The sequence below is a fragment of the Hyperolius riggenbachi genome, chromosome 6 (genome assembly GCF_040937935.1).
Source record: "Hyperolius riggenbachi isolate aHypRig1 chromosome 6, aHypRig1.pri, whole genome shotgun sequence".
Classification (NCBI taxonomy): Eukaryota; Metazoa; Chordata; class Amphibia; order Anura; family Hyperoliidae; genus Hyperolius; species Hyperolius riggenbachi.
Window position 1 is genome coordinate 160,011,917 of NC_090651.1, and position 13,954 is coordinate 160,025,870.

Consider the following 13,954-nt stretch of genomic DNA (forward strand, 5'->3'; position numbering starts at 1 on the left):
TTATTTCTCTGCCTGAAAGAGTTAAATATCAGGTATGCAAGTGGCTGACTCAGTCCTGACTCAGACAGGAAGTGACTACAGTGTGACCCTCACTGATAGAAAATTTCAACTATAAAACACTTTCCTAGCAGAAAATGGCTTCTGAGCAGGGTCGGATTTACCAGAAGGCACGCGACTACAGGCACTTGATGATGGAAAGGCGGCTCACTGCCCTCCCCAAGCACCTCACTCTTTCCCTATGCAGAGTTCTAATGAGAGTGTAAATGAGGTTACTCACCCTGCTCTCTACATTCCACTGAGGACATTTCCCTTCAGTCAAGGGCACCTCTAGTTACTTAATACTGAGGCTCCTCTAGTTAGCTAATGCTAAGGGGCACCTGTAGCTACCCATTATGGGCAAGGACATTCAAATCCTTGCACAATCTGGGCCCTGGATACCTGAAGGACTTGTTGCAACTGCATCACACCCCCCACAATCTCAGATCAAAAGGATGTAACACCTTGGTCACCCCCAGAGTCCACCTCAAAAACTTTGGAGACAGAGCCTTTTGTCATGCTGCCCCTACACTTTGGAACTCCCTGCCACACCCAATCAGGACAGCTTCATCCCTGGAAGCATTTAAGTCTAAACTGAAAACCTACCCCTTCAGTATGGCATTCATGAACATCTGACTGACTATCTCCTCTGTAACACAACCCAGCCTGCAACCCTGTATTAATCGGAGACACAACTATGCGCTTTGAGTCCTATGCGAGAAAAGCACTTTACAAATGTTATTGTATTGTATAAAGGAAAGTATGAGAGAAGTGACAGCTGGGACAGCCAGCACACTGGCGGTGCAGTTAGGTGGGGGTTTGTAGGTTCATGGAGGGTGAAGTTTAAGGTGCCAGGACACCTGTGCCTATATGCTCCTGTTATGTAAATCTAGGCCTGCTTCTGAGAGTAGGAAAGAGATAAAACAATGAAACAGTTAAAACCTAAAAAGTAGATTTAAACATAAAATAAAACTGTGGAATATCTTAAAAAGTCATTTTTAGTAGAAGGAAGATAGATACAATAATTTCATTAGTTTATTTTCGCCTCGGGTGTCTAAGCCAAAACTGTGTCTGTGTGCCTGCGTGTGTGTGTGTGCCTGTGTGTGTGTGTGCCTGCGTGTGTGTGTGCCTGCGTGTGTGTGTGTGCCTGCGTGTGTGTGTGTGTGTGTGCCTGCGTGTGTGTGCCTGCGTGTGTGTGTGTGCGCCTGCGTGTGTGTGCGCCTGCGTGTGTGTGTGTGTGCGCCTGCGTGTGTGCGCCTGCGTGTGTGTGTGCGCCTGCGTGTGTGTGTGCGCCTGCGTGTGTGTGCCTGCGTGTGTGCCTGCGTGTGTGTGTGCCTGCGTGTGTGCCTGCGTGTGTGTGTGTGTGTGCCTGCGTGTGTGTGTGCCTGCGTGTGTGTGTGCCTGCGTGTGTGCCTGCATGTGTGTGCCTGCGTGTGTGTGCCTGCGTGTGTGTGTGTGCCTGCGTGTGTGTGCCTGCGTGTGTGTGTGCCTGCGTGTGTGTGTGTGCCTGTGTGTGTGTGTGCCTGTGTGTGTGTGTGCCTGCGTGTGTGCGCTTGCATGAGCAAAATTAGTTTTTAAGTCATATGGAATGGATTCTAGAGCTAACAATATTTACAGGTGTTCACACATAAGTGAACTTCTTTAAAGAGGACCTGTAAGAAAAAAAGAAAACCCTCTGGGGGATACTTACCTCAGGAGGCGAAAGCCTCTGGATCCTAACGAGGTTTCTCCAGTCCTCCGGTGTCCCGGCAGCGCTATGACGCCCCCGAACATCAGCGAGGTAAATTTACCTACCGCGATCCTGTGCAAGCGCACTAATGGCTCTTTGTTTGGGCTAAGGCAAAAACAGCCGAGCCCCATCGTATCCGCTCTACTGCGCAGGCACAAGTCCTTTGCGCCTGCGCAGTAGAGCGGATCGATCGGCTATTTCCGCCTTAGCCTGAAGGAAGAGCCGCTACTGCGCCTGATCGTGGTAGGAAAATATTGGCCACGCAGCCACAGTCCTTTTCAGGATTTGTCGAGGGACTTTCAGGGGAGTCAGCACTGGACTCCCCCAGGCTACAAAGGACAAGGAAGCCTCATTGAGACCCTGAGGCTTCCCCCTCCAGAGGCAAGTATCACCCAGAGGGGTTTTTTCCCCTTACAGAGTCTCTTAAAAATATATATATATATATATATATATATATATATATATATATATATATATATATATATATATATATATATATATATATATATATATATATATATATATATATATATATATATATATATATATATATATATATATATATATATATATATATTACATTACAGCGCAAATAAAATAGAAAATACAAAAAAAAAAAAACCTTGTTTTGTGACGTAATAGAATACAGATTAAAAAGTATGCATGCATAAAAAAAAAAACACTTATCTGTGGAATAGGACAGAAGGTGTTTTTTTTTTCATTACAATTTAAATATACCAGGAGTTGGAGTTTTTGCTGATTCCAACTCCAGGCACCAAAAATGTCATAGAAACATGACAATTTATGTGTATTATAATCCAGGTCCAAACCACATGCGAGTCTGAGACCTATGCCATTCAAACCAATCCAGTGCATGTCAATAGCCAGATTCCAAATTTTTCTCATGACCTTGGCACTTAAGCCCCATCTACACGATACGATTCTTTATACGATTCGATTACGATTCTATTTACGATCCGATTAAATCCGACATGTCCGATCGGGATTCAATTCGATTCAATTCGCCATTGTTTTGCAATGGCAAAGAGAATTTAATCGAATCCCGATTGGACATGTCGGATTTAATCGGATCGTAAATAGAATCGTAATTGAATCGTACAAAGAATCGTACCGTGTAGATTGGGCTTTAAAGTGAACCTGTGTCTTTTAAAATAAAAAAATATTAGATACTTACCAGGGTAGAGTGAAGCCTCTGGATAATAAGTGGCATGAAGCACGGCAGTAAAGAAAAAGGTGGTAGTCCCGGCTGGCAGCAAAAGTGTTGTGGAGATTGGAGAAACGCAAATGTCTAACTTTCTGTTCCTACAGTCACAGGTTTGTTTAGTTATATAGTGGCTGTCCAGCTAAATGTAATGAATGATATTATAGCTTGTCAAACGATATTGTATTAAATGAGCTAAGCAAAAGCTAGGATAATGAATTTGTAAATCTGCATTTATGTCTGGCATGCTGTGCTTACATTTCCTATCTGAACTTTACATATCTAAATTTTGTAATGCTGCATCATTTGAATACTTGGTTTATGAGACAGTACAGTGCTGATATGGAGAAATTGCAATACTGTTAAAAAAAAAAAAAAAAAAAAATGGAAAAAAAAGTTTTAAAGACTCCAGGTTTTTTTAACCTTCCAATTTATTTAAGAATTGTGTACATTAGTAACAATAGAAAAATTATTGTATTACAGAACATACAGAAATTGGCTCTTTAAGACAGTACAATTAACAAGGATGGATAAACGTGTTTATAGATGTCTCGATTATACAAAGAGGAACAAATGCTGGATTTCACTAAATCACTCACTTAGGAAGTAGCAGTTTATCTACTGCAACTTTTCGAAGAGTGGAAAATCGAATAAAAAGAAACATATCAAACTAGGATTAAACAATTTACTCAAATAAAATGTACAATATCGAATACACTGATTGTAAAAGCTTTTGCAAGAAAAGGTTTTCATGGTAAAAAAAAAAAAAAAAAAAAGTGTTAATTTTCCACTTTCACTGTTTGTTTACAAAAAAAAAGGTAATAAAAGGCAACATGAAAATATGTACTGTTTTGGCATTCCTGCACTTCTTAATCAAAATATCAGTCGCTCAAACTTTAATAAGGCTCTTGAGCACACTCTGAAAAAAGATTCGGTAACTCACACTTAAAAACATCCACCTTTTAGGAGGTCTCATCGATAGGAATTCAAATATTTACATATACTACTTGTAGGAGATTGTGGAAAAATAAATCTGAAGGCGTTCAGTTCATCAACAATGTAATCACGTAGTTTGCACACAGATATTAAAGAGGTACTACCTGTAAAACATTCCAGTAAATACTGAGAACAGGTAACCAACTTCCTCTCCATAAACCATAACCTCAAAAGAGTACATTCCCCATGTGGCACCAGATGTATTCTAGCATATGGCAGCAGTCTGGTTGCTCACAGAGGACGTAGTAGTCTGCAGCCAGCCGAAGTGGCCACACCCCTCCGCATCACTGGGCAAACTGAATTGGTATCGGTATGCCACAAAGTAGAATAGATTTAAAGGGGGAAGCGATATACAATGCTGTTAGAGGAGGGATGGATACCACTTTTCACTACTAACAAGTGATACGTGCAGAACCCCTTTAGATTTTCTCCAAAAGCAGACAATTATTTACAAAACAAATACAAAGTAAAAGTCTTATACAGAAACTGCTGGTGCAACACCAAGATTCTCCTCTATTCAAAGGGGAATAATAGGTGCAAAGGAGACTTATAAAGCTTTAGATCTGCTCAATTTGGTGTACGGGCTCCATTCATTTATACTGAGGTTATACACTTCAATAGTATTTAAAAACTCATTTCCATCAAATCCACCAACAGCATACACGTGGTTTCCTACAGATACTAAGCCAGCATTGCTTCTTGGTGAGGTCATGCTTCCAATCATCTTCCACTCATTTTTCACAGGATCGTAAGATTCCACACAGCTGAGTGCACGAGTGCCATCAAAACCACCTCCTACGAAAAGTTTTCCTGTACAAAAATAAGGAGGACTTTCATTACTACTACCAACATGCCAAGACAAAAATATTTCTCATAAGGGTAGTACAGCAGTGAAAAATATTAACTCATAAATTGTATTACTCTTACTCGTCATCCAGAAAGTAACAGACATCTTTAATAAATCAATTTCAAAAACTTTTTTTTCTTCTAAATTTTCTCTCTACAAAGGGCTCTATTCACAAAACTTCTCATAAATGACTTATCACCTGTTTGATAAAAATAAACTTTCAACACATTTACAAGCAAAATAATCAATGTAAGTTGTTCGTGATTGACTTAATTTCAATGTTACTATTCTTACCTTAATTATATTATATTTTTGCTCTTTGGTAGCTTAAAAATGTAATATAGATAAAATGAAAACAGAGGAAAACGGGTGAAAAAAAAAAAACTTTGTGAATCATGCCCAACGTCAGCAACTTTATTTAGGCATTAATCATATCCCTTTTCAAAATTTTCAGTAACTTGCTTGTAGGTGTGCTCAGGTGTTGGGCTTAGTGATAATACTGCTATAAAAACTGTTACCTGCATTCTGCAGTCATGTTGCAAGCAGTGCAGAGAGAGTAGAGGGTAACCTGACAGATACAAGTTAAATTTACATTGTAATAATACCTTGCGCGGTAGATAAAAGTAAGCAGCTGTTACTTTCGGGATGACCCTCGTGTATTAGGTAAAAAAAAAAAAAATGCAAGCTTTAGTGAAATGGAGTGTTTCTCAACAGAAATGAAGACAGGAAGATATGATGTAAAGATGACCTAAACCCAGAACTTCCTCTTTGCTCAAAAAGAAAAGCAACAGGATAATTACCTTTAAAAACATTACAGCTTACAGAACCCCTACAATATATCTGCAGTGTCTACTTCGTTGTTTGCTAGGAGCAAAGAAAGTTAATCTCCTGGGTTTACATATTAGCACAAAGACAGCACACACTTTGGCACAGATCAGACAGAGCTGACAGCTCAAATAACACTTGTGAAAACTTGCAGATAATGGAGAATTAGACAGGCCGTTCCTTCTAAATACACACAGAGTATATTTCTCTGTGTTTTTCTTGTCTCTTGTGCAGGCGTATAGGTTTGCTTTAACACAGAAACATCTTTTTACATTTAATGGACTATATATTTTTGAAAAAAGTCTTACAATTTGAATGGAATGATCATGAGGGTTATATCACCCAAAGCAAAGCAGATGCCTACAGCCACCCGGTAATTTGGGCCCCATCATAGATTGCAATTTTAATCGTTGCTATAGTGGCGCCCAGTGTATACTGAGCGCGCCCAGACTGGTGCTGCTGCTCTCTAAGGCTGCTCCAGACATTACATCTCATTTCTGCTACTTTAAACCTCTTAATGGAAAGACTGGACCGAAATTTCAGTGGATTCTAATGTATCACTTCTCCAGCAACACCTATAACCTTTCAGAACACATGGATTACTTGGGATGGCAAAGATTTAAGCTGGATTGGATCTTCCTTGGTATCACACACTGCTGGACACTGCACACCTTCCTTGGAATTGACCTGAGACCTTAAAGACTTTCTGCCTCTTTGTGCCGCCGTCTCCCATCCTGTGAGTAACTTTCATCGATTATCTACAGCATCTATGCTCAATAGACTATATTTTTCTACATATATTATATATTATATCTTCAAACTCCTAAACAAAGGACTGTGTTTTCAAATCCATGCTGTCCATCCATACATCTCTGTGTAAGGACAATTCAGTCTATACAGGCCCTTTGATCTCTGCAGGATACCAGCCACAGCCGTGAAAGTTCACACCTTGACTTTAAATAGGGCCTTTCTTAGCAGGAGCCCTGAGCTGTCTCTTGTCCATCCTAAAGCCTCATCTACACGGGTAGATGAGGCTCCGATGATCCTTATCAATCGAGCCGCTGATGCGGCTCGATTGATAAGATCCGACAGGACGGATCTTGCTTCCGCCGATTCCCTGCTCGCTCCCCGCTAGGGGACAATGGCAGGGAATCGAGCAGAAGATAAGCGGCGCCGGCGGGGACGAGCGGGCACGCGCAGGAGGCGATCCGGCGGCTAATCGAGCCGCCGGATCGCTACAACCTCTTATGGTGTAGACGGGGCTTTATGTGTAAACATCAATATTCAGCACAGACACTTCTAGCTGTATACCAACCAAGAAATATATATCCAATTGACAAATCAACAATAATTCTACTTAAGTCTGTTGGAATCTACAGAAAGACAAAGAGAGGATCGAGAGGACGTGGGAAAAGACGTTATTCACTGCAGAACCAAAATAACTTTGTGACAAAATCTACAGAGTACACCCAGCCAACAACCCTAATAGCTCCAGCACAATCCAGCAGAGATGACAGCCACACATCTGGAGACTGTTCCCTCCTGGAGTCCTCAATCTCAGACCTCAGCTCCCAGGGTAGCCCCATCAAGGCTGTCCTCTGCAACGTCAGATCAATAAACAACAAAACAGCAATCATACATTATCTAATAGAGTCTTCTGATGTGGCCTGCCTGACTGAAACCTGGCTTTCTGAACCTGTTGGCCCCACCCTGGAGGCAGCTGTGCCAACAAACTATTCCGTGATATACTGCAACAGGAAAGAACGCAGGGGAGGAGGGGTTGCACTTTGCTTTAGATCAGCTTTGAAAATCAGACTACTTACTGTAGGTCCTACCAACTCGTTTGAATGCTTGGGGGTGCAACTTTCAGCTGAGGAAAACATTAACATATTGCTGATCTACCGCCCACCAGAAAAATACTCAGACTTCCTTGAGGAACTTGTAGACCTCCTATGCAACCTAACACTGGAACACCCCAGATGGATTGTTCTTGGAGATTTCAATACATGGGTGGACGACTCCTCCTCACAATTTGGAAAAGAGCTACCTCGTGCCTTACATGAACTGGGCTTCCTCCAATCAATCAGCTCTGCTACTCACAGGAAAGGTCACACTCTGGACCTTATATTCCATACTGGGCTGTCAATAGCCAATGTGGAAATTAATCCTGTTGCCTGGTCAGACCATCACACTATCCACTTCTCCCTCTCAATACCAGCCGTCAAACACCAGGTCAAGAATCAAATATAATATCGCCGCTTAAAAGGGCTAACACCTCAACATATCCGAGATAACCTTAGCTTTGATGAATTGACTGACTCCAGCTTGGACCCTGATACTCAGGTGTTTAAATACAACAAATGTGTGTCCTCCACCTTTGAGACCATTGCTCCTCTGCGCACCAAATATCTTACTCCACACCATCATGCACAGTGGTTTGATAACGCTATAAAAGAGCTGAAAAGACAAGGCCGAAAACATAAGAGGCTGTGGCGCAAATCTCAGTCCCCAGAAGACAAACATGCCTTAATCTTCCACTTGAAGAGCTACCAAAAGGTAATCACGGGAAAAAAATCATCCTTTCTATCACAAGAGATTGCAAATGCAGTTAACAAACCAGCCCAACTGTTCCGCACAGTGGAAAAAAACTCTGCAACCCAGCATGTCAAAAACTTAATATCGAGTCTTCAAAGGACCTCTGTGACCAATTTGCCCATTTCTTCACAGACAAAGTCTCCGCTATAAGGTCCGCCATCCAACTTACAGCATCTGAGCCTAATATAGCGCCGAAGACCATTAGCAGAGACAACGTAACACCTTGGTCAAACTTCAAAGAAATTGATGAAGAAGTCACATCAAGCATCCTCCTTCACGTCCGCCTAACTACCTGTGACCTGGATCCTGGCCCAACACAGTTCATGTTGAACTGCCCCGACCTGTTCGTACCGGTATTCCTAAAAATTGTTAACTGTTCCTTACAATCAGGGATATTTCCTGCTTTACTGAAGGAAGCAATCATCAGGCCTCTCCTCAAAAAACCCTCCCTGGACCCAGATGCAATGACCAGCTACAGACCTGTCTCTAACCTCCCCTTTCTGGGCAAGCTAATTGAAAAAGCTGTATACCTCCAGCTAGAAGCCAGAATCCTACAAAATAACAGTTATGACCCATTCCAGTCTGGCTTCAGGAAACACCACAGCACTGAAACTGCCCTCATCCAAATATGCAACCACCTGCTCATGGCAAGAGACAGAGGAGAGTGCTCGATCCTCATACTGCTAGACCTTTCTGCAGCCTTTGACACAGTTGACCATGACATCTTGATAAACAGGCTACAGGAATACTGCGGCATTGATGGCATAGTACTTCAGTGGTTCCAATCCTTCTTGAGTGGCAGAACCCACAAAGTGTCTATGGGGCCCTTCCTGTCCACCCCTGTAACACTTAAGTATGGGGTGCCCCAGGGCTCAATCCTCTCGCCCCTGCTTTTCACGATTTACATGCTACCGTTGGGAAAACTAATCCAAAAACATGGCCTGACATACCACTGCTATGCAGACGACACCCAACTATATCTTTCCTTCAAGCCTGGTGTGACAGACCCAACTCTAACTATAAACGCCTGCTTACGTGAACTACAGCAATGAATGAATGACAACTGGCTGAAACTAAATGCAGACAAAACTGAAGTCCTTCTGATTGGAGGGCAGAGCATGATAACAAAACAACTTAACTTGCAGTCTTCACCACTGGGAATAGGAGGCACGGATCTACGCAGCTCTGATCATGTGCGTAGCCTGGGAGTTCTAATTGATGGGGATTTAAACTTCAGAACTCAAATCTCTGCTGTGGTGAAATCATCCTATTTTCACCTGAAGAACATTGCAAAAATCAAGCACCTCATACCCCCAGAAGATCTGCCAACCTTAGTCCACGCCTTCATCACATCCCGACTGGACTACTGCAATGCTCTCTACACTGGCCTTCCAAAAAAGGCCTTGTACCGCCTACAGCTGATACAGAATACTGCTGCCAGACTGCTAACCAACCAACCCCGTCACTGCCACATAACGCCAGTCCTGCATTCCCTTCACTGGCTACCTATAGAATGGAGGGTCCTATTCAAGATCGGCCTACTGACATTTAAATCCCTGAATAATCTAGGCCCTGGATACATGAAAGATATGTTACAGCTGCGAAGCAATCCCCGCATTCTCAGATCCACAGGTTCTAATAATCTAGTCATACCCAGAGTCCACTTAGAAACTTTTGGTCCCAGAGCCTTCTGTCATGCTGCCCCTACGTTTTGGAACTCCTTACCTCAACAGATCAGGACAGCCCCATCCCTGGCCGTGTTTAAATCCAGACTGAAAACCCACCTGTTCAGTTTGGCATTTGCAGAAATATAACTTTTGTTGTGTGAATACTTCATCCTACTAATTACTGAATCTGAGAGAGCCTAAGCGCTTTGAGTCCTATGGGAGAAAAGCGCTATAGAAATGTTATTGTATTGTATTGTAAGTGCTGGTTATTGCTGATTAAAAGGTAATGTGCTGGTGGAGAGGGTTATTGTTCGGTTTAGAAAGGGGGTTTAGTATGAGAGGTAGCTTTGGTAAAGCAATAGAATATAGGCAGTGCTGATATTCTACTAGTGGCTTTAACCGGTGCCCAAATTTCATAGCACCCTTTTTAAAAATGCTTGCACCAAAAGACTTCAGTAATGAACCCTTCCAAGTTTGTAATACCTGCTGTGCTATTTCAGTGATGGAGAAGCACACAAATTACATGCCACTTTTCAGACATTTCTGCCACAAACATGAATGGTTTCTGAGACATTATGCTTTACCTTCAATGTACTGAAGGCATGGTAGTCAAGCAAAATGTTCATTAATATCAGCCAAAACCTAAATAAAACGTCCATAGTGTGGGAGCAGTTAGCCCCAGCAGGCTTTCAAACCTTCCGATCATGATCCTTTTAGTCATTGGCATATTACAAAGCTGGCGAAAACACGTGTATATCATATCTCAATACAATGCATCTTATGCCCCATCCCTTTCTTTCCAAATTGTTAATGCGGTCTAAAATAAGGAGAAGTTTTGACTAAGGACCCGTTTCCACTGGCGTTTTGGATGTGAGGCGATCGCCGCATCACCTTGCATCCCCCTGCAAGTACTTCTGGCTGTCTTCCGTACAACCGCATGCGGCTTCCTGTCGGCGGCTGTGGGGACTCAGATGCATGCTGCGGAAAACTGCTCAATTGCGGCAAGTGTGTGCATGGAAGGAGGAAGTGCGCAGTATTGAGTAATTGAATACGTCCCATTGGAAGTGCAAGCGTGTGATATGCATAGAAGCGCATGGACTAGGGCTGCACGATTTTAGGTAAAAATTAAAATTGCGATTTTTCTCTCAAAAATTGCGATTATATTTTTTATGATTTTTTTTTCAAATCGAGCTTTGGCGCTAAATTCACTATGCCCCCAGTATAGTTTAGCCAGATACTGCGGGCGGACGATTGCTTTAAGAGAAACTCCGACTCTTGAACTTTATCCCAATCAGTAGCTGATACCCCATCACAAATGGATCATCAGGGGGCTCTATATGGCCGATATTGTGGTGAAACCCCTCCCACAAGAACAAGAAAAGAACGTACTCTTGGCAGTTTGCTGTCTGTGAACCTTGCTGCATTGTGGGAAATGGCTGTTACCAACTGTCAAAAACCATGCAGCAGCTACTGTCAGCAGTGTTCACTGGTGTTCCTTTTTAAGAGCCGGGCAGCGGGGGCGGTTCATGTGAGGGCAGCGGGGGGCGGTTCACATGAAGACGATAGTTATCGTCACTATCTGCAGTTTTCAGAGTGCCCGCCCGCTGCCCGCACGCTTGTCTGGCTGCACCACTGTGCGCCGATTGGCCAGAGTCGCAAGGAGCAGTGAATATGCATTATGGTTAATGAGCGGGGAGGGCGGGTCCACTCGAGAGAGTGGCACACACAGCTTTACCAATCGCTGGATAGCGATGGAATGACGGCAGCGGTAGGCGGAGCTGTACAGAGCGTACAGCTCCGCCTACCGCTGCCGTCATTCCATCGCTATCCAGCGATTGGTAAAGCTGTGTGCCGCTCGCTTGAGTGGACCCGCCCCCCCGCTCATTAACCACAATACATATTTACTGCTTCTGGCGGCTCTGGCCAATCGGCGCACAGCGGAAGGCGGGCCAGACAAGCGTGCAGGCAGCGGGCGGGCACTCAGTAAAAACCGAGGATACTGACGATCACTAGATCGTCTTGGCACGAACCGCGGTTTCAGTTTTGAACCTGAAAAACCATGCAGCCCTAGCATGGACATCTGGGTAATTAACCCCCTGTCCCCCATGCACTCACCTGACGCAATTAAGCTTCATTAGAATCACGGATTCGGATAGTTTTTTTTATCCGTGAGCCCATCTCTAACCATAAATTTCTCTGTATCGCGCCGGATCGCATAGGTAAATTTGCATCATTGGAAACTACTCCATTGACGTGAATTAATTGCAGTTTCCTTGTGTTGCGACGCGGATCGGTTTCTGCATTGCAACGCGTCTAGTGGAAACGGGCCCTAAAACAGTTATAAAAATTCAAATATGTTACTTCAAAGGTTAAAATGTCTTACCCTCAAAAACCGCAACTCCAGCCCCACGACGAGCAACATTCATCGGAGCAACAAGCGTCCAAGTATCATTTTCAGGATTGTACCGTTCCACTGAATTCAAGCAATTCCAGGATTCTGCCCCTCCAATAATGTATATATAATTGTTCAACTCGCATACAGCAGACTGGTGCCTCCCTGCAATATTTACAACAGGGTCCATAAAATACATTTTTGTTAGAAAGCAAGAAACCGTGTTTTAGAAAACTTTACAGTATATAAGGTGAATTTGTCTGCAATCATGTTCCATTAATAGAGAAGAAAAGGATCATCTTACAGAAATGAAAATGGATCTTAACGTGAACCCAAGCCGAAGCTCGGGTTCAAAATTATTAATAACCCTGCAGAGAGGGAAGTCTCATGATCAGTTTGAGGCATCCCTTGTGGTCCGCAGTGCCCCTGATGCGGAGTGCGGATCCCCTCCTCGTTGTGGTTGCGTGGCACCTCTTCCACATTCATTGCTGCGCATTAGAAGCTCGAACACGCCCGCACATGCGCAGTAGCACAGAGCCTGCCAAGGAAAGCCTCAATAGGATCCTGAGGCTTCCCTCTCTTTAGGCAAGTATCTGATATTCTGATTTTGTGTACCCGAGCTCGAGTACACCTTAAAGTCACAGGCTTCCTGTGGTACTTTCACAATTAAGTTTTGTGCACTTGAAGATTGAAGATGTGCTGGTATGGTTTAACCACTTGCCATGCTACCTATAGTATATTCACGTTGTTGCAAGTGGCTCCTGAAAGCCACACAATGTGAATATAAGTTCCTCCCTTTAAATGAGTACAGCGTACGTGCTAGCATCTGCCTGGGTTCATCAACCCCCTCCCTCTAACTACACTAATGAGGGTGCCCCTCAAAAGATCTAGCGATCTATTGGGGGCGGCGGGGAGCAGCAGCAGCAGTACACACATTGGCAATCCATGATGGGGGCGCGCGATAGGGCACAGACCTGGCTATCCATGGGGGTGGGGGGCTAAGGAGCCACATCTGGCTGGCTGGGTGGGATGTACTAAGTGCACATCTGGCTAGCTGGGGGAGTTACAGAGGCACATCTGACCAACTATGGGGGGGGGGGGCAATATGTAGGAGCACATATGGTTAACTGGGGAGGGGAATACAGAGGGAGAAAAATATGGACAAAGAAAATTTGAAAAAAAAATGCACCTATATTTCTAAATAAGTTGTTGTCACCATATATTGTACTAGGATCTTAATTTAAATGTAATAACCAAGACAAATGTGTAAATAAAATGTGTGGGTTTCATTTACAGTAGCATATTTTACTTTTAAACTAGAATGACTGAAAACAGAATTTTTTACCACTTATTCCCTTTAATTTGCATACAAAATAATATAATTCTTAGAAGAAGAAAAAAAACACTACCCAAAGAAAACATAATTGGTGGCGGAAAAAAAACAAGGTATGTGTGATATGTAGTGATAAAGTTATTGGCTAATGAATGGGAGGAGTGTGAAATGTAGAAAATTGCTCTGGTTTTTAAGGGGGTAAACCCCACGGTAAGGAAGTGATTAAAATCCTGGGCAAAGCCCCTTCCTGTTATTACAGTAGAAAATAAAGCATCTCACTCACTGAACACTGAAATATGTTGGGAGTGGTCT

At 43.0% G+C, this 13,954-nt stretch overlaps 1 protein-coding gene across 1 annotated transcript in view; it reads right to left on the bottom strand.

The window, feature by feature from the left end:
- Positions 1–3,384: 3,384 nt before the first annotated feature.
- Positions 3,385–13,954, bottom strand: part of IVNS1ABP (influenza virus NS1A binding protein) — a 105,078-nt gene continuing 94,508 nt past the window's right edge. Inside the window, exons 13-14 of the mRNA XM_068240120.1 lie at positions 12,301–12,474; positions 3,385–4,793 (exon numbers count right to left, since the gene is read on the bottom strand). Of these exons, the coding sequence (XP_068096221.1) occupies positions 4,531–4,793; positions 12,301–12,474 (437 nt within the window). The 3' untranslated portion in view covers positions 3,385–4,530. The remainder of the gene's footprint in view (positions 4,794–12,300; positions 12,475–13,954) is intronic.